We start from the raw sequence: 21832 nt of genomic DNA on the forward strand, positions 1-21832 counted from the left end.
ACTTATTTAAGTCAACCTTTCTTTCCTTATTTATTTGTATATATATTTTTGAGATCATTAATGTAGTGTATGTATACTTTTTGAAATTTTTTTAGTCTAATTTTTATAGAGAATTTTAATTACTTAATTTTTTTTGGCTCGAATTGGGTGGGTTAATAAGATTTACGTATTTTGTAGTAGAACCGGTTTTACTAAAAGTAAAATTTAGTTTAAAAGTTAAAGAATTATATTTCAATATTAATTCGCGGCTACTAAAAGTAAAATTCTAACTTTTAAGTAACTAAAAATAATAACAACAAAATATATGTAGTTTATACTCAATGAAAAGTGCTTTTATTTCTTTCAAATGTATTTCATCTTTTTCTTACATTTTGTGGGCAACAGAAAGCGTTAACTGTTCTAACCTGTTTGTATATACATATAATTATTATATTTTTTTTTGTGTAATTTTTTGTTTTTAGTACAATGCAAACCTTTGTAAATAATAATATTAATAAAACACTATTTTACAAATTTTCTATAAAATAAATAATCGAATATTTTTACAGTAATTAACTTATAAACTAAAAAAAAATGTATAACATGTTTTAATTTGCTGCATTACTCATTATAAGTTTTATGTTTTTTTTTGGTTATATTTAAAATATTGTTTCGCATGCGCACAAATATAAAATAAAACAAGGAAAATAACTTTTAGTTTATCAAGAATATCCGAATTCATTTAAAACTTAAGCAAACAAACTTATATATATTTAAATTTAGCGTAAAATTTTGTTGTATTTTTTTATATATTTTTTTTTTACTGTGAAATGGGACTAAAATAAAATTATTTATATTTATTGTAATAATATGTATGTATGTATGTATGTAGTAAAAATAGTAAGGTAGGTAGGCATACTATACAACTAAAATTCATATATTTACTACACCAACAAATGTTTGCTTTAATAATATTAAAAAATATGTTAAACATTAATATGTTTTGTAAATCGTATTTACAAATAATGAAATCAGTATTTTATTACAAAAAAATATGTAAAGTAAAATTAACTACACTACTAATGGTTAGCTAAAAAACAGCTTTGAAATATTTGCATTTTGAAATCAACGTCACTCACGTAATCATAATGCACAATTATTTTATACCACATTTTGAGAGGTAAGTTTTAAAGTATTTTTGAGAGTCGACGTTAGTTGAACTGGGAAAAAGTGTGTTGTTGAGTTTTTTTTAGAGTTTTGTGTTGACATGTTATGTGAATTGAAAATGTTCAGACGCTGAACTATTTATATGAATATACCCAAAAAATTTTGCATATATCCATATATGAACGTAGGTCTATGGAAAGTTATTGTTATATACAACAGATTTTGAGTCAGATTAAATGTCTGTTAAAGTTTTGTCTCACAAAGCTAAAAAAATATTATAAAATTTAAAACGCGCAATAATAGTTTTTTATGAAATTAAATAATTTGGAAATATATATGAATATATGTTTTGTGTTTGTTAAAAAACTTTAAATTTTTGTTCTGAGTTTACGAGCGTTTTATTTATCTATTATTATATTTTTACTTGATTTTCCAGTTTATACATTATTTTGCATTAAATTTTTTAATAAATTTTATTTGAATTTATTTAGTTTTTTTTATTTTTATAATATTTTTTTAATAAATTATTTCTTTATAAATTTTCATTTTATTGATTTCTATTTTACTCATTTGATTTATGATTTTAATTTAAGTTAAGTTTATTTTATTTTTCTAATTTTAATTCTATTTATTTAATATTACTTATTGAATTTAAATTTTTTAATTATTATTTTTTTATCTTACTGTTTTTTATTTGATTAATTTTATTCTTTAATTTAATTTAATTTTTATTTATTATTTAATTTTTAATTTTATTTTATTTACTTATTTGATTTAAGTTTTTTAAGTTAGTTTAATTTTATTTATTTTTTCTTATTTTATTTTGTTTTCAATTTTTCTTCATTTTTTTATTTTATTTTATTGCATTTTAATTTAAGTTAGTTTATTTTATTTTCTTTTCTTTTCTCTTATTTTAGTTTATTTGGTTGTTTTTATAACTTATCTATTTCTTTTACATTTTTTTATATAAAGTAATTCTATAATATTCATTTAATTTTATATTAGTTATTTTAGTTTAATAATTTTTATTTTTTATGCATTAATTTTTATCACTTTTTTTAAATTTTATTGATTATAAATTATTTTAATTATTTTTTTTAATTATTTCCATTTCAACATAAAAATTATAATTTTGAGGCCGTAAAATTGTGATTTATAAAAATTAATATTTAACTGTTAGTATCAGCTAAATACATGGTGTGAATTGTGTATATACAGGGTGTGTATTATATTTTTAATTGACATTACTTGAACATTATTTTGTTTGGAATAAAATCGGTAAATTGTAAAATGTCTGAAAAATGTGCTTAACAGCGCTGAAAACATTTTGTAGACTTTTTTGAAATTAAAATAACAACAATTTTTGTAACAGGAAAAAAATTTTGAAATTTCTAAAAAAATCGTAAAATGTACCAAAAAATTGCGTAACCACTTGACTGAATGTCGTCGTAAGTTTTTTTATTCGAAAAGCTTTGGATAGGGCTTAAACAAAAACACACCCTGTGGTATAATATCACAATATTGAAAATATTATAAATTTTGTAGAAAATAATTTAAATCTGATATTTTGTTTTTTAAAAATTTACAGAGTTGCCTAATTTTAGTAAAATAGATATGTAAAACTTTTATTGCATAAATCATTTCTACCAAAATTTTTTATTTATAATTTTTACAAATTTTATAAAACAAATATCAAAAAGCTCAACTTGCTAACTTTAAGTTGTATTCTAAAAATAAGAACTTAAAATAGTCCGCAATGATTTTATAGAAAAAAAGTGTACAAATATTATCTGCATTTTGCATTATTATTCTTTAAAGGCGCTTCAAAGGTACAAACTGTGAATTATGCTTTATTGTTGCTTTAAGGAAAGATGAACTACTAAACACCCTATATATTCATTTATTGTATTTTACAGCATCTGCAATCAACTCATTATAATTATAAACTATTGTATTCTTGAGTTTAGTATTAACAAGTTATGTGTCAAACTACTAAATTATTTATTATAAACAATTGTTAACCAGTTGTAACAAACATAAAAAAAAAATGTCTACTAAAGAAGAGTTTTACTACCGCATATAAATATATAACTTTATAAAAAACAATTAAAATTTATTTATATGCTTTTATGTTCATACACTCACAAAAAATACATTTCAATCTAATTTCAACATATTACACACATTTCATATGTAATATTTTAACATAACGGTTACTACACACTATAAGTCAACTTTAACTATACGATAATTGTAAAGGGATAATTGGCAATAAAACTTTTAACGGAAGCACTAATTGATAAGGTGGAGGGAGGAAAAGCGATTTTAATTTAAAAAAATATATATATATTTTATTGAAAAAAAATATTTCAAACACAAGCTAGCATTTTTATTGAAAAGTTTGTAAATTTTTCACCGTTTGACGGTGGAATTCATTTTCTGAGTGTCTAATTAGTTATATTTAGAACTACATAATGCACACAAGCAACTTTCGTGACAACAAATTCTGAAACTGGACACGGTACTAATGAACACTATAGCAAAATCTGGGTAGATCTCTCATTAGTCGCTACAATTTTATATGATTTTTTGTTTTTGCGCAACTTTCAGCTTAAAACAAGTCAAGTCTGTGAAGAGTCAGTCTCAATTAGTTTAAATCGAGTGACAGATGTAAAAGTCAAATGTAACTTTTTTGTTAACGAACTTCGGAAAGTTGTTTTTCAACTTTTTTGTACACATTTAGAAGGAGAATTTCTGATTTTCGAGTTTTGAATAAAATTTTCACATTTTGTTAGTATTTCTATTTTTTTTGAACTTTCAGTTCACTTTTTCACATGTTCATATTTTTTAAAATGTTTGAAGTCTATAAATGTAGTCAGAGAATTATTAAATCTATTATATATTTTGACATGTCACAGCACTGTACTGGTAATAATTTTATTTCAAAAGGTTGTTTGTCTGCGAATTCGATACCTTGCCACAAAGCTTTTATGCAATTTTGAAATCTAGCAGAATTTAGCATAGACAAGTATGTTTGTATATTTATAAATTTAATGAACGAAATTATTTAAAACAACTCATGTGTTTGCTGATAGCCAAATTTTTTTTTTTGCTATTTTAATATAAGCAATGCAAGTTAATGTTCTCTTATTTGTGTACTTTTAATTATAAACTTAGGTACACAATTTCCGTATTGTTTTAGGTTGCTTTATGTCATTCAGCTTTTTTCGTTTTATTTTCTACCTTTTAAGTCACTAATGATAATTTTGCTGCTTTACTTAATTTCAGTTTTAAATTTATTTTTATATTTTAATTTTATTTTTTGTTGAAGCCTTTTAAGTCAGTATTATTGCGCTTTTTAATTTCCTTGCCTCGCAGTGGTAATTATAGTGAGTCCCCTAAATGTGTGTATTTCCAGCAGGGATTGCAGTTTGTTAGAGACACAGAAATGTTGCCAGCAACAATGTCGAAGTCAGAGCGAACGCAATTCGTGAGCAACAACATATTGAACGGTAGTAAACGAAGAATAAAGGCTCGTTTACATGGCGATATTGATTTAAATCACAAATGAATTTTTGACAATTTGGTGTGTTTATAGAAGTAAAAGCCGTTATTTGCAAAATACTAGATTTTTAGCTTTTGCTGAACTGTTATATTAAAATTTTTGTTCTGGCCTGTGATATATATAATACCAGCTAGTTTAGATGGATACTTTTAGTAAGGAAGCATGATTTGGGAAGAATTACATATGTTGCTGCAATATTTTTAACCGCAACATATGTTGCTGAAACATGTTAAGAAAGTTTAGCAATGAACAACGATAGAAAAACGTCTGAAGATAATTTGGACGCAAGACTGCATATGTTGCCGCAAAATTTTTATTCGCAGCATATGTTGTTTAGCAATGTTACATAAACATAGCAATGAACAATAGAAAATTAAATTTCTCTACAGAAAAACGTGTTGTAGCAATACTTGCCACTACCTGTTGTTTGCCGTTATGATAGTTGCATGCATATTCGCGCCACTGAAAGTTTGCTACAACGCACAGTAAAAATGTTGCAAGAACATCTTTATGAAATTTCCACCCAACATAAGAAAATCACGTACGATATTTACGCTGCATTTTGGTGTTCACAACGTATGTTGCGGCAACGTTTATTGTCATATTGATGTTGCTGCAACATTACAAATGGCATATATGTATGTTGCTAAGCTTTTGGCTTATATTTAAACTTATTTTCGCAACAATATTAGAAAATTACTTTCCACTCCATACAACAGATATGTTGCTGCAACATGATGCGCACCTTTCTAGTTCACATTGCTGGCGACATTTCGCAACTGTCTGTACATTTGCAGCGTTTTGCGTAAGAAAAGAGCATTTCTGCTCAGCTGGCTGTATGTATATATGTATGGGTGTTTATATGCGTATGTGAAATTTTGTGTATATAAGCAATGCATTTTTTTTCTAACTTTGACCATTATTTTTAAAATTATTTCTAAATTTCACATAGTGCTTCTTAATGTTTTGTTTTTGTTTTATTTATTTATAAACTTTTATTTATATTTATAACTTTATGCAACTATTTTCTAATTATTTATATTAATTTAGTCTAAATATTTGTAAGCAGTTTGTTTTTTGTCTGACTTTCTTGATTTCCTTTTGCTTTAATTTTAATAATAATTTTAAAATAATGTTTGTTTGTTGTTGTAATTGTTAATATGCAGCACATACATCTATGTACCATATATCTTTGTAGTTGTTTTATTGTATGCGCCGATTGCATGTATACGTCTGCTTTTGTTTATAAATTATTACTTATCTAATATACATACATACATATGTTTATTTTCATTGTGTTTGTTGTAATAGTTGTTGTGGTCTTGTTTTTTTTTGTTGTTTCATTTAAGAAGTTTAATGTTTTATCATGTTTCTTGCCGATTTTTAGTTTCGCCGTTACTATTTAGTGTTGTTTTTGTTGCTGTTTTTTATGGTTGCATTCCTACAAATATCCCACGCTTTGCAAGTAACTCTGGCGCGACCTCCACAACTAGCCTCCTCACATTTGCTCTTCTCTTCGCTTTATTTCAATAATAAGTTAGTTTAATTTTAGCCAGACTTTAGACGATTTTGGTTTTTGTATTTCGGTTTTTTCTCTTATTTTTTCTTTCTTTCTTCTTTAAAATTATGGTAGGAGCTGAATTTTGTATTTTTATATTTAATTTTGTAAATGTTTCTGATTTTTCTGCTTCTTTTGCTTTTTACTTTTATTCTTTGTTCTTTGCACACATCTTTTGTTGCAGTTTGTGGGAGTTAGTTGTTGTTGCCTGCTTTCTGTTACATTCTTTCTATTTTAGTGTTGAATTTTTCTTATTCTTTGTGTGTTCATTTTTCGCACAAACTATAAATTTAATTAAAAACCACTTTAACATAATTTCTATGTACCGTTATCATTTCTATGCTCCTCAATTACAAGCTGTATGTTTTTGTTTTTGTATACTATTTATATATACATACATATATATTATTTATATTTATGTTAATGTACCGCTGATACAGATAGGCAATTGCGTGTGTGTGTTTGTATATGTTTGTGTGTGAAAGTATGTGTGTAGCATGAGGCTATACGCTGTGTGTGCTGCATATCGGTTCATGTTTTAACCATTTCCAGTTTCTTTGCCGCCTTTATGGTTAACGGTTATTTAATTTTTCTTATATTATACATATATTGTTGCCTTGCTTGGTTGCATTTTAGATTGGTGGTTGTGGTTTTTGGAGGTGATATACACATTTATATATACATTTACATTTATGTATATATATATTAAATAAGTTTTTGTTTTGGGGAGAGGTGGTACTTCTTAACATTACACATCTTGGAATTTTGAGAGACGCGCACGCAAGTCCATATTTTCCTGTTTCAACTGTTCCACTTCTTGATGTAATGTCGAATTCTTAAATATAAGAAACAACAACAATGAATCAGTTATAAATTTATAAACAAATATTTGATTAGCACTCACTTCTTTTTCCAGATATCTGGCACGCATCGCTATTTGGTTCTCCTTTTGGCGGCGTGCGTCACGTGATCGCTTGGCGGCAATGTTGTTCTTCCGGCGACGTGCCCAATATTTATCGTCCTTCAGTTCGTCGGGCACAAACTGTTTGCGTGATTTCTTGATCATCGGTTGCGGTTTAAGCTCTTCATCGGAGAATGCTCTGGTGCGCGGATCGAAATCCCGCCCCGACGATGCAAAGGAGAAACCTGAAATGTCAAATACTTCAAGATTAACAATGCTTTACAAACTGTTCGTTGTAAACTAAGTTAAGAGAAATGACAAAACGAAATTATTGCAAGCAGAATTTAGGGTGGCGGTAGACAATATATTGGTTACAACTGGACCACTACGATTTTGTTTAGAACATACTTTCAACAGTAGGTCTGATATTCAATGAGGATACTGTATGACACAATATTTAGTTTCACGATTGAAATTTGAGGTATTAATAAAGTTACGAATTACTTTATACGAATGAAGGTGTATTTTTTGTTTCTTAACCGTCTTCCTATAACTTATCCCGCGATTGAATACAATATGTATAATTAGAGATTAGTTGTCACTTTTCTCTACTTTTCTCTAACGTTTTCTTTGTCTTTTACTTGAAACCCATAAAATATATTCAAAACTTATTATTATTTTACAAAAAGTTGTCTATTTATTTACACAATTAGGTACAACATTGAAAATGATTTCAAGGTGGGATTACTTAAAAAATGTCAAGCTATAGTAAAACATCAACGCTAGCAACAAAGGAGAGGGTAATCAATCATAAAAAATAAGAAGAAATTTTTTCAAAACTACGTTGCATTTCGTTACTCACTTGACTCAGCCGGCGATGGTGGATTCAATGTTTCCGGACTTATACAATCCGATGGCGATGGGGAACGTTCACGCTTCGTCGTTATATGGCCGAGACCCAGCCCCAGACCAGCTGCATGGCCCAGCGAATCTGATCGATGCCCCAAACCACTTGAGTGTCCCAAATGGGTACCGGGCAAGCCATCAGGTATATTGTTCTCCGACAAGAATTCATCCAAATCTGCATACTGTTTGTTGTGGAACATTTATTTATATATATGTATATATGTATGTAGTCACATTTGTTGCAAGCGAGAAATAAACAAAAGCAAATTATTATTAGTTTTTATTGGAAATGAACTTTCTTTTATATTTTATATAAAATATAATAAAATAAAACCAGCAACAAATTTTTCGAAATTATTCAAAATAGTTTGGATTCATTAATTTTCGTATAACACACATTTTCTGCGTTAACAAAAGAACACACATATAATTTGTTTCTAAAAATGTAAGTTGTTAAAAAAAAACAAGAAAACACGTTAAATTCGGTTACACCGAAACTATAATACCCTGCACAAATACAAAAGATCCCTTACAAGGCAGCTATATGCTATAGTGACTCGATCTAAACAATCTCTTCAAAGATTGCATCATTGCCTTAGGCAATAATCCATGCCCAATTTCTTAAAGATATCAATTAAATGAAAAAGTTTTCCCTACAAGTATTTTCTTCCGTTCGTTCAGTTTGTATCGCAGCAATATGCTATGGTCAGTTCCGAAAAATGGGGAGCTTCTTGGTGAGAAAAAGACGGGTTAAAAATTTCAGTGCGATATCTCAAAAACTGAGAGACTAGTTCGTACATATACAGACGGACATGTCTAAATCGACTTAGATCCTAATGCTGAGCTGTTATATATACTTTATAGGGTCTCTGATGTTTTCTTTTGGGTGTTACAAACATCGTGGCAAACTTAATATATCCTGTTTAGGGTATAATTATGCAAAAATTTAAAAAAAAAACAAATTTATCAAACTAAGGCTAAGTGGTTGCTTTAAGTTCTACTTTATAAGCCTTGTCGAATGAAACCTTCAGTTTGTTACACATAACTCTTTTTAATTCATTTAAATAAAATTTTAAAATAGGTGGCAGCCCTGCTGATATATTTTTAACAACAATTTTAGAACTCTCTGCTGTTCTTTTTATTATAATTGTCTTACATAAAATTTTAAACAGGTGGCAACTCCGACAAAATATATTTGCAAAATAAGTTTAAGATCTATTGTATCTTGCTCGATACCAATATTTGAAAATTTATTTTTAATATAATTCTTTTACTTAAACTTTTTAAGCAGCTGGCAACGCTCTTCAATTGTATTATTAACTATCTGCACCGTATTTAAAATTATTGAGTAGGCTTTTGATGAATCTAATAAAAGTTATCTTGCTGAGAGTTTCGAATTTATTTAAATAACGGAAGTGCTCGCCATATAATCGCTGGACTTAAAAGGGGTTAAAGAGTTCGAAAAAGCAGTGTTAATATGGATATAAAATAGGCAAAGGTTTATTTCGGTGACTGTAAGACGTATGATAAATATTTCTCATATAGGAATGAAAATGTTTTGCTATAGTATATATGTCGAGCTTAATTACGAGTTCTAGAGTTAAGCGCACAAATTGGTGCTTTCAAATGAGCTCCATTTTTTCTAAATACCCAAAACTTTTGGCTGTGTGGAATATTAAAGCTCAAAAGGTGTAATTTGAAACCTAAAATAGTTACAAAGTAAAAGTATCTAGATTGAGTTTTAGCTTAAGTAGGCACATTATTTTTTTTGGAGAAATCATAGAGCTTTCACTCAAAACATTATTATTTATTACTGAGCTTTTGCATTTCCCGTTTAGAGAATTCAAAAAGTAGCTGCTTCAGAGGGGCTTTGTTTTAAAAATACAACCAGATAATTTTTCACGTTGAATAGATGAGGTTGATCTTATTCGTTCGTTGAGCGATAGTCACACGTGACAGTCGCTATTTATTGAAACTCGGTAGGTATAAGATTCGAAGAGCTGCCTGTACAGCTATGAGTAATTCAAGTTCTGGGTTAAGAATTTTCCATAACTATACGAATCAAAGTCCTAGCACTTATAAATGACATGTAAATCCGCTATTATCAGCGTAATCGCCGAACTACTATCATAATATAACAAAAAAAAATTCAATCCCACAACAACTATTTGGCGTCAGTAGTGTCTCACATTTAACTTGCACGTGTTTTCCATTTTTAAAATCAAGTAATCTCTGAGATAATAATTAAGTATTAAATTTCTAGCACTGCATTAAACAAGCTAAAAATTGAATGCAATTAAATCGCACAAATAAACATATACAATTTTAATATACTACACACGCACATACATACATATACCGGCATTTTTCACGCACAAATAACACTCACGTTGCATTATGTGTGTGTATGTATTGTAAGTGGGTATGCTGTATGCGTATTTGTTCTACTTTTTTGCATTCTTCGTTGAATTATTTTATTTACTTCATGTAAATTTCAATTTATATAGAAAGCGATTTGCACTACGAAAGCTTGAAAGCTCATGAATTATGAAAAGGTACGTTGTGTAGTTTCTTGTGTGTGTGTGTATGTAAGATTGGCAAGTACTGTCAAGGCAGTATCAAGCCGCTGCTCGTTAACTGACCGCCTCTAATCAATTTTTTTAAATTTTTTAAAAATATTTTCAACATTGTTTTTAAATTTTTTTAAAAAGATCTTCGATAAGACGATTTAAAATATATTTTCAAAACTTTTTAAAACTATTTTAAATTTTTTTAAGTTTTTTCGATATTTAATTAAATGTTCTAACATAATTTTTCAAAACTTTTTAAAATTTTTTTTTTTTAATTTTTTACAAGTTTGTTTTAAAAATAATTTAACAACATTTTTTTAAACAATTTTAATATTTAAACAAAATTGTTTGATATTTTTTATATTTTCTTAAAAAATTTTCAAATTATTGTGAAGTTTTTTTGGTTTAATGTTTACAAAAAGTTTCTAATTAACTTTCAAAATTTGAAAAAATTTTTTTGTTTATTAAACAATTTTAAAATTTTTTCCAAATTGTTTTCTAAACTTTTTCAAAATATTTTTAAAAATATTTTTCAATAATTTTTTAAGATTTTTGTTTAAATAAAACTTTTTGTTGTGACATTTGTGTGTTGTACGAAAATAAGCATTTGAAATGAGACATTCATTTATGTAGATACGTATGTGTATGTAAATGTAAAGCACGCTTCACTACGCAGCAGAAATGATACTAACTTGTGTTACCTTAAGATCGGCATCGTACGGCAGAGCTTTGTCCCACAAATTCGGTCCGAGGAATGCGGTTTGTGCCTCCACATTCCAGAGATCACCCTCTTCTTTGTATTTGTCATCGCCGCAGATAACTTCTTTGCTATTCGATGAGGATTTGCCTGCAATGCAAAAAAATAGTTGCCAGTGTTAATTACAAGTATATAGCATGCTACAAATTTTATTCAATACAAATTAATCAAGTATTTTATGTGGTAATATGAATTGGAAAGTGTGCAATTTCACACCTTAAATATTATTGTATTTACAATATATATAAATAAATTGTAAAAACGTGCACTTAATCAGTCTGATGATGTCTACGTATAACTGGTGCTTTGCACTTAAGTGTTTGCTTATTAGTATAATATCCTCTTAAACAGCTCGGCACAAGTAGTGCTTAACGGTGTATAACGTTATTTATTTTAGGTTGTATTAACTGTCTGTGATACTATGTCTTACCAGCTCGTTGTCAATTGTCTAATGATTTGATGACACTTCTAAGTTTTTGAAGATTTAACAACTAAGTGACTGATTTTAGTTAATAGATTTTGACGTCTTACATTGACTTAACATTTTTTTCTGATAGTTTATCTATTTAACACTTGGCTAGTGTTAAAAATAGTATGAGCTCTTGTGTATATTTTGTTTCTAGTATTTATTACAATTATATTTAGACAATCACGTTTTTATAATACTGCCTGTTTTCGGCCCAGATACTTGAAATTAAATAGTTTACTCTAAATTTGTATCAACTTTTTTATAAATGTGACGCGTCCTTTGGGTACGATGTAAACTATACATACTCCTTCTCTTCAAATGTATACCTACTCTTTCTATACAAATATCTAACTATTCGCAAGTCTTCATAAATTTGGATTTCCAAATTCAATAGTCATTTTGTAAGCATTTCTTATGAGACTTAGTGTTTTTTCCCTTGAGATCTTAGGTGGTGAAGCTTAAAAACATTTTTCAGACGCATTTCAACGACTCTATAAAGAATTCTATATCTATGTCACTTAAATTGTATAATGTGAAAAATTAAAAAAAAAATCAGAACGTTGTGCCAATTACGAGTGAAAGTTAAGAAAGGATCCTTTTGAGAGTTCCACATTATGTGTATGTGATCGATTAGTTTTCGAAGAAACTGGACTTGTATCGCCAATCTTTTGATAAGTTTCCCAATAAATTTGAGAAATGCTGCCAAGACTGTTAAATCCTCTTTGACTGTTGAAAACCTGAGTTCACTCCGGTGCGTATGCCAGACTATAGTGGGAAAGACGTAGTTCTCTAAATTGGAAATTCAGTCCCTCATTGTGTGATTGAAATGGGTAAAGTATGTAAGAAAAGAAAAACCTGAATTTTTTGATATCATTTGATTTCTTAGAGTTTAAGGGCACGAGCTCTGCAAAGAAGGTCCTTAGATAAGAAGACCGATGCCACTTTATATGAAATAACTAGCATCACCTTTTATTAGTGTAGTATATAAATAACATATATCTGAAAATAGTGTTTTTGAATGAATAAGAGTTGCCAATAGAGTGGCAACGTAGCAGTATGCAAATAATGCATTAGAAAAACAATTGAACTTACATTTAAAGTAATTTTTTATTTAAATTTGCAAACCTAAAAATCAGTATTAAAAATAATTTTAAAACCTCTTATTCAAATAACGGATTGAAAATTAAAAAAAAAAACTTTATAAATAATACCGATTACAAATTTAAAACTAAAATTTGTAAACCAAAAACCGAATTAAAAAAAAATAAATCCAAAATACCTGATTTTAAAATAAAAAAAATTTTATGCCAAGCTTATAAAAAAAATTTAATTTTCTATTTTTATTTCCTAAATTTTAATTCTTTTCATAAAAAAAATTAGCAACTTTGAGTGTAAAATTTCTTGTATTGTAATATAGATCATCTTTACTACATAAATAATTTTATTTAAAACCCGTGAAAAAATTTTATTTCTAAATCCATTCGGATATTAAATGCGGATAAATTTTTATTTACTAACTGACCGATATGGCACTTCAAATACGCATCATAATTGATTAGCCGCTGGATATAAAATAAATCGAATACGTTGATTGAAGTAGGTTAATAATTCAATAAAAGATGGCAAATAGCCACATTAAATTAACGCTAATGCAAAAATCAAGACATTAACAGAAATGCGAATTGGCACTAAGCAAAATAAGGCAAACGCAGGGGTAAAAACAAAATACAAACGATGCGTTTACAAGGCAAAAATGCAAGAAATGCAAACATGCAGAAATAAACAAGAAAAAGTAAATGAAAATTCACACACAGCAGTTGAGAGACAACAGCGCCACGAACAGTGTAAAAGCGCATGCGCAGCCATACAGCCAATAACAAAGCATGCGCGCGGCGCATATCCACCCAGACACGTACAAGCGACGCTGCAAATCGACACTTCACATGTGAGTCTAAAAGTCAGGCGGCAACAGCGCGCTGTATAAAATCATTTCCGTATTCAAAAGTTACATCGTAAAGTACGACAACAAAAGCAACAGCAATAACAAAAAATAAATACAAATTTCGTTTGGCGTGGAGTGGAGTGGGCTCGCTGTGGGTTGGTAATAAAAGCCAAATGACTGTGCATATGGCATGTATGCATACAAACATACACGCATACATACATATTTACAAACATGCGCACACATGCACTGGCAGAAAGCAATTGACCAAAACAAGGAAAACCAGAAAGCATGCAAGCGAAAATGATAAATTCAGCAAATAAGCATATGAGAAAAAGTGTAATATATAACATATACATATGATATATATATATGTATGTATTGTATATATGGGGGGCCATGAGGCACAATAGGCCATTGTAAAATCTGACTTTGGCTGACTTTCAGCTGAAAAATGACGAAACATTGCCATGTGGAGTGTTGAAAAAATTACAGCAAATAACAACAACTGCAACAACAAAAGAAAACAACGAAATAAAATGGAGAATGAAAGTGAAATTTTTTCTGGTTTATACATTGCCTGATTTTTATCACTGCCATCTGTTGCGTATGTGTGTGTGCGTGCGTGTTTTGTTTACTTTGCGCGCTTTGCTTCTTCTGGGTTTTCATAAGGCGAGAGTGCGCGCTCAGTTGGAGCGCTTAGCTCGGAGCATGCGTGACCTATAACACTAGTACGCTTTGCCATTTGAGTGATTACTGAAGTAATATGCAGTCGAATCTTATACTAACGCTTATCGACTGTTGAGTAAAAGCTTTCGGCTTTTGTTGGCTTAAAGCTCACAGAAAGCTTTTTCCGCTTTCCTGGTGTACACATTTTCTATTGAGTTTTCTTTGGCTTTCTTGCCTTAAATTCATCTTCGCATTTTATTTTTGACGCTCAGCATTTTTTCTCTGCTACGTCTACATGTTTCTCTCGGCAAGCTTATAATTTGTGTTTTGTGAATGCATTATCTGTGATGCAAATCTTTTGGTGTGTATAGCCAACGTTTTAAGACGCATTTACTGCCTATATATCCGTTAATGCATTATTTTCATCCACTTACTCATTCCTTCAACTGGCGCTTTTTCTTGCCCACCTCTAGAGCAGCTCTCGGCTAACAACTTTTTTATATACATATTTTCTTTTCCCGTTTAACTCTTCTGTCTGCTGCAGTTTCAGCTTTAACTTCAGCTTCAGCTTTGGTTTCAACTTCAATTCAAACTTCGTGTTCACCAGCCAGCTAAAAATTTCCGCTTTCTTATTCACTCTCACTTTCATTTGACTCCGTTTCGATTGGGTCTTGCTTTTCTTATTTTACCAACTGGTTGTTGTTGCTTTGTAAACTGGCTTTGCCTATCATATGTTTGTTACCGTCTTACTATTTCTGCTTTCTGTCTGTCTGTCTCTCGGTCTATTACCAAATGTTGCGAAATCTTTGCTTATCATTTGTGGTAAGTGTTACGATTGCAATTGAATAATACTTGCAACTTAGAAAATGCACGTTTGGTCGAATTTTCTTATATTTCATGTGGGCATATTTGTCTTTATGTTAATATTTTTGATTGTATGATAATGTTGGTATACAAGTGGTATTTCTTGAAATTATAAGTTCACTGATTTCAATACTCTTTTCATCCCAGTTTAAGTGAATTTTTTCATTGTAAAGTAATATAGGAAAAGGTGGCAGTTAAAAAAAATATTGGACCAAATTCTCTATTGAATAAACTTGGGAAAGATTCTTGTAGACAAAAGGCAATAAATAGTTGAGAATACTGGCAGTGAGAGTTGAATGGAGCGGATAGGTTTGACGCTTCCCAACTAGAAAACCCGCAACGACCAGATTGAAATCCTACCAAAATATTAAAAATTTCGCAATAGTCTATAGTCTATAGTCTGTTGTCTTATAGTATGCCTTAGAAAGTCTTAGTTTTGCAAGCGCTTCAGGTATTTACGAATTTACAGTTTTCACTACAATAGAGATTTGTAACCGATTTATTATTGATACGACCCTTTGTGGTGCAGATTCAACTATTTTCTGATTTATTTTAGACGCCAATTTTAAAATGTCATTAATATTTTGCTCCAAAATAGATCTAAGTATATAAGCTTGTCGATTTTAAATTTTTTTGTCTTTAAAATTTCTTGGCAAACAATTTTATGTTTTTATAAAAAATCAATACGATTAACAAATGGTCTAATTTAGGCTTACAGTGTTCTTTTAGCGAAAATTGGCTATGTCGAAACCAACCTTTCAACAAAATGACGTATATCTTTAGCCGAAAATGTATATATAATATTTTTGTGTTTTGTGATATATACATATATATAATATTTATTTATTTTATAACAAACTAAAAACTTCTAAACTTTTTAATAAGTACTTCCAAATATGTAATTATAGAAGGTCTGTTCACCTCTTTTATTTAATCGTGCTAAGTGAAAAACAAAATTTCGATGAATTTATCAAAAGAAAAAACAAAAATTATAAAAATAAGGAAGTTTATGACTTGAGGCAATAAATTGCGGGATAATGTAGACAATTGTAAAAAAAAATATTCTTTACGATATAAGATTTACTTTGACGTTGAATAACTTTCGAGGTCGACTTGGCAAAAAAATCATATACTTTTAATATATATAGTTAAATTCCCTACAAGACTAAGTTTTCATTTTCATTATACAATAATTTGTTCAAATGCATTAAACACCCAAATAGAGTAAGAAAATATTCCTGTGTTATTTATACGGGAAGTCGAAAATTACAATGCGCCACCTGTTAATATCAATATTAAAAGCTCAAATTTTACCATCATTTTTTTTTTCGTTTTTTCTGACGATATTTTCACGTTGTCTAATGAAGAAAAAAATTTTACGTTTTCCGGCCTACCCTAATATTTATATTTATGCGTATACATATTTATATATATATACAATAATAAATTATAATTTTTATAAGATTTTTTATGAAATCACTCAATCTTTTTCGAGAAAGCAACAATACACTCATAATGAGTCGCCGATATTTATTTTATATAAATTTTATTACCTATTGACAAGTTCTACAAAAATAGTTAAATATTTTACTTCAAACTAATAGCTCAATTATTGTTTTTGAACTCACTTTATTTAACTATTTCGAAATTGATTATTACAGAAATGTAAACTTGCTTAAAAAGAAAATTTTAGATGTTAAACTGCTTCGTAAAAATTTTTTAATTATTATTCAGTATAACATTTTTAAATAACCTTTCACATTTCAAAAAAATGTAAATATGAATTTAAGCTTATAACTAATTCATGCTTATGAAAATTTTATAAAGCAAATTTCGTTTGAATTCAATAAAAGTGAAAGCTCATTTTGGCACAAAATAGGTGTTTGGGTTTGTTTACCAAAGTTTTAAATCAAATATTTAAAAAAAGCTTCGTTTAAAGTAAAAGAAACATAGCTTGCTTTCGAAGGCTCTGAATTAAAGATTTTAAGAAAGTGTGTGATTTTTTATATATTAGTAAAAACAAAACAAAATAGAAACTCAAGGAAATTTCTATTTAATATTTACTGTTTTTCAAGCTTTGAGTTAATGAAAAGTGAAAGCTCTCTTAGGAGCAAAAATATAGAGGTTGCAACTATAATAAATATTTTCAGATTTTATTTATGGGAGCATATGCACTGCGACCATCGCAATTTCGTTTCAAATTTGCCATAGAAATTGAAAAAAAGTTTGTTAAATGAAAAAAAAATCTCTGATTTTCATTTACCAAAAGTGGAAGCTCTCTTAAATAGAAAAATTTCGGGTTGCTATCAACGATACTTTGTGAACCCTCTCTAAGGAACAGCCGCTTATTTAATCAATAAACAATACTTTTTGAAGTTTTTCATGAAAATGAAAATAAAAACATTTTTTGTGTAAAAATAATTTTACTATTTTTAAAGCTTCGATTGCCATCACAGCGATGAAATTGCAGGTTTACGCTTAAATAAATTTAATAAAAATAAAATAAGCAAAGTTATAAAAAATATAATGTATTCAAAAACCGTACATTTCGACATACGCCCCATTCAACAGTGAATATATGCAAATAACTCATTCCATTTAAAAATCTGTTTATTTATATATTTCGTTTAATGCTAACATAAAACCTTGCAAACAAGGCAATTAAGGCATTCATTTTAAACTTTCTCACTATTTAAATACAAGAGAAAAAATAAAAGATATGCAAAAACAATAGCAATAACAACAATAACAACGAAACAACAAAGGCATAAGCAAAGACAAACACAAACACAATGAAAGCAAAAGCAGATTGCAGAAAAGTAAAATAACAACAACAACGCAATGCAAACAAACAAAAAACAAAAAAAAATTACCGTTTGTTTTGCAAATGAAACCCAAAAATGGAGATTTCCTGCCTGAAAACAAAGAAGTAATAAAATAATGTAAATTAAAGAAATTTCACAGAAAAAAAATCGGAAAATATTTTAGGTGAAGAGAAAAAAACAAATAAAAATTCAAAAATAGGTGGATATGAAGAAGAAAATTGGCAATGGGATTTATGCAAATGTGAGCTTAAATGTAAGATGGTGAATGAAAGTTGGCACGAAATTTTGTGCATGTATTTTATTGTATGTGTGTATGTGTGTGTTTTGTTGTTTAAAGAAAAAACAATAAATAAAGAATAATTTGCGCAGATTTACACGGCAACAATATGTATAAAGAAGTAGAAGAAGAGATAATAGTAAACACAAAGTGGCAACAACAAGGCGACACAGTTACAAAAGTCAAAACTCAAAACTAAAAAGGAAAATAATAAATCATAAATAAATGACTTTTGCAACAAATTCGGCGCAGAAATATGCACAAAAGCGACACAGAGACTGCGCAGATTTTTTCACTGCTTTCCTGGTTGGTCGGACTTCCACTATATTTAGTAATTTAACACGCCATTTTGGTAATACAAGCTCTACGAAAAAAAATTAACTATGAATATTAATGTACGTATACATATGTACATATATATGTGCATATATTTGACTGCTGATAACTTTTACTTTTATTTTCACTTTCACAGCGCACCTAAGCATGCGAGCAACAGAAAAAAGTGCCCAAGAAATGCGCCAAAGATGCTGAATGAAGGGAACTGAGAGAATGAGGAAGGGCCTCAGCATGCAGCAAACAGCAACAACAAAAAGTGAAACAGAGGAAAAAAAATTATGGTGAACTGAATTTGTGTAATTTATGGACCCAATTCTGTGTGCATATTTTTAGCACACAACAAAAACAACAACAATAGCAATTTAACCGCAGATCAGCAAGCCCAAGACGCGTGCACATACGCAGAAATGCCTGTTGTACCTTCGGCAGAAGTACGTATAGAAGTTGCGAAAGTGAACCAAAGAGAAATGTCTTCGATGATGCTTTAATCTTCAACTGTTTACAAATATAGGCTGTGTATAGCATGTACAGTTGAAAAACTTCGAGACACTCTTGTAGTGTTGATGGCAAAACCTGAATCACATTAACTCTCGTTTTTAGCACTTTTTGGTGAATCCAAATATGTAGCTGTAGTATATAAATGAAAATATGGCTTTGTAGGTCAGCTGCTGCTCGATTTTGCATTTAGGATGAATGAGTTGAAGTTTGCAGAATATGCAAAAATAAAAGATATTTGTTGTCAACAATGACACATTTATTCAAAATCAAGTACATCTTTCTTTGGTTATGCTGTCTTTACCCTAACTACTGCTTTTAAATTCAAGGGCTTTTCGTAATAAGAATTAACTTTAACTTTCTATTCGAGATGAGTCTGAGTCAACAAAGTCTTGAGATTACCACAAAAATATTATTAGTAGACAAAATGATTTTATTTTGAAATAAATGTATAAGAAATGAGGACTTGTGAGAGAAGTTTATGAAGGCCAAGAAGTTAAAAAAACGATACCAGGTAGCCAAAAGTAATATATGTAGTGTATCATGTTATTGGTTCTCAGTTTCCCTGTTTGCTTTTCAACTGTCTGCTTAAGACCTCTCAACTTGGTATTCCCCCAATATTCCTCTAGAATCATGTGATAAGGTGATATGAAGTTGTATATTAAAATGTATACACAAAGGCTGAAATAACACAAAGTCTCTTAAGAGAACTTGCAGCTATAAAATTTTTCTAAATTCGGAAAGCATGAGAAAAGAGTTAAATAATGTTTATATAAAGAGAATGTACAACGATATAATTTTAAAAACGATAGTAAAAAGCGGATATTACTAAAGGCTAAAACGGGAGCAACAACGCACGTAGCTTTTGATGCCGAGTCAGATACGAGAAAAAGGAAGTGGATTTTTTTTATCTCTAATTATTTTATCTAAATAACAATTCTGTCTCTCTCCAGAAGTAATATCTATTTTTATTCCTACTGAGATTAGAGTTTCTCTAACTCCTCCTGCTTTGCTACAGTATGCTGACTTTTTCTCTATGTAAGCATGATAGTTTTCTTCTATATTTATATATATCTACAAGTTCATATTTTCCCTTCTTTGGACTTGTGCTCAACTTTCATCTCTATCATCACCATCTATTTCCGATGTTAGTTGTCAACTTTTATTTATAGCTAAAACCTCACACTATTTTAATGCGCTTACCAAAAGCGGCATTTGTTGGCGATTAAATAAATCCTTATAAAGAAATTGCATGAAAGTAAAATTTATTATTATAACATATCTTTTCCATATATGTACATATTACCATTTTTTGTAATTTTTAGAAACTTTCGCACATTTTACCGAAAACATGCAAATCCAATGCAAATATGATTATCTGCTCATTTCCCGTCTATAGCTCGGCTTCAATAGGAAGCGGTACATTAAAGCGCGAACAAAAGATTAGACCATAAAACAAAAAGAACAACCAAATTTATGGCTTATGCACGCCAACAATAGAAACAAAGCACTTTATCTGCTGGCTTCATCAGCGTATAGTTTGTGAAAAAGAGTCGAATTTGGAAGAAAAAGGCCGAGGCAGCGATAATTTTAACCGAGTTTCGCATGCAATTAAAACTAATTTGCATAATTTTGGTAAATTTGGTGGCAACTAGCAACAACGCCTGCGCGAAAACGGAAAAAGAAAGGTTAACACGAAATTTCATTGGCATTTTCACTTTCATTAGAAGCGCTCGAGTGGCACAACCGGTCAAGCGAGCGGTCATTTGGTCAGAAAGTGAAAAAGAACAACAACAATTAAATGAAATATGTATGTGAAAGAGTAGAAGTTAGCGCGAAGGGAGTGCTGCGCATGCGCATAGTAGCAGCGACGCGATTGCTCAATTCAGTTGGGACTACGACAACGCATTGTCAGCTGGCGTTGCTCGCGTTAGTTGTCGGCGTTAATGATACCATATTGCGTGCATATGTATGTAAAGAACAATGGAAGAAAGAGGAAAAAAGTCAGCAAGCAATCATACCAAAATTCAAATAAAAAATGTAATTTAAATCTTTTAAGTTGCCATACCTTGTATACCTATATTAACACACATAGGTAAAATATATTTTTTGCTGTAAAATATATGTATATATTTATATATATTTGTATGTATTTTCTTTCTTTACTTGTGGCGTTTGTGCACATGTTGGCATACTTATACTAATATAATATGCATACAGCCGTCGCCATACATATATTTACATATTATAGTATGTATATACATAGGTGCTCATTATATAAATATGTACATACATATGTGTGTATGTGTGCACTAATCTGCTTGCATTTAGTAACTGTATTATTATTATGTTTTATGTTTCATATTTTTTTACTTTTGATCATTTTCATGCTGCCGGTCTGTCGACTGGCTACAACAAAAACAACCAGTCAGCAACAACAACTGCTGATATATGGGATTTTACTGGACCGTAGCAATAATGCGGAATTAAACTTTCACTTATTTAATGTTTTTTTTTTCACATTTAAATTTTGTTGTTGTTATTTTTTCCCG

At 29.3% G+C, this 21832-nt stretch overlaps 1 protein-coding gene and 1 long non-coding RNA gene across 22 annotated transcripts in view; one reads left to right on the forward strand and one right to left on the reverse strand.

Moving 5' to 3' along the window:
* Positions 1-307: 307 nt before the first annotated feature.
* Positions 308-21832, reverse strand: part of Pdp1 (PAR-domain protein 1) — a 136335-nt gene continuing 114810 nt past the window's right edge. For 5 of the 20 annotated variants that reach the window (XM_036359083.2, XM_036359078.2, XM_036359081.2 and 2 more), the window contains 5 exons: positions 18221-18262; positions 11339-11493; positions 8033-8258; positions 7174-7430; positions 308-7104 (listed from right to left, as the gene is read on the reverse strand). In XM_036359083.2, coding sequence (XP_036214976.2) covers positions 7018-7104; positions 7174-7430; positions 8033-8258; positions 11339-11493; positions 18221-18262 — 767 coding nt within the window. In that variant the 3' untranslated portion in view covers positions 308-7017. The remainder of the gene's footprint in view (positions 7105-7173; positions 7431-8032; positions 8259-11338; positions 11494-18220; positions 18263-21832) is intronic. The other 15 variants (XM_070111446.1, XM_036359088.2, XM_036359107.2 and 12 more) reach the window with 7 other exon arrangements.
* Positions 17745-21362, forward strand: LOC118680255 (uncharacterized). 2 transcript variants are annotated; one of them, XR_004975767.2, is made up of 4 exons: positions 17750-18425; positions 18542-18844; positions 18922-19216; positions 20606-21362. It is a non-coding gene; the product is annotated as an uncharacterized lncRNA (long non-coding RNA). The 2 variants fall into 2 exon arrangements; XR_004975766.2 differs by lacking the exon at positions 20606-21362 and having other exon boundaries at positions 17745-18425; positions 18922-19553.

The sequence above is a fragment of the Bactrocera oleae genome, chromosome 6 (assembly GCF_042242935.1).
Source record: "Bactrocera oleae isolate idBacOlea1 chromosome 6, idBacOlea1, whole genome shotgun sequence".
NCBI classification, from domain to species: Eukaryota; Metazoa; Arthropoda; class Insecta; order Diptera; family Tephritidae; genus Bactrocera; species Bactrocera oleae.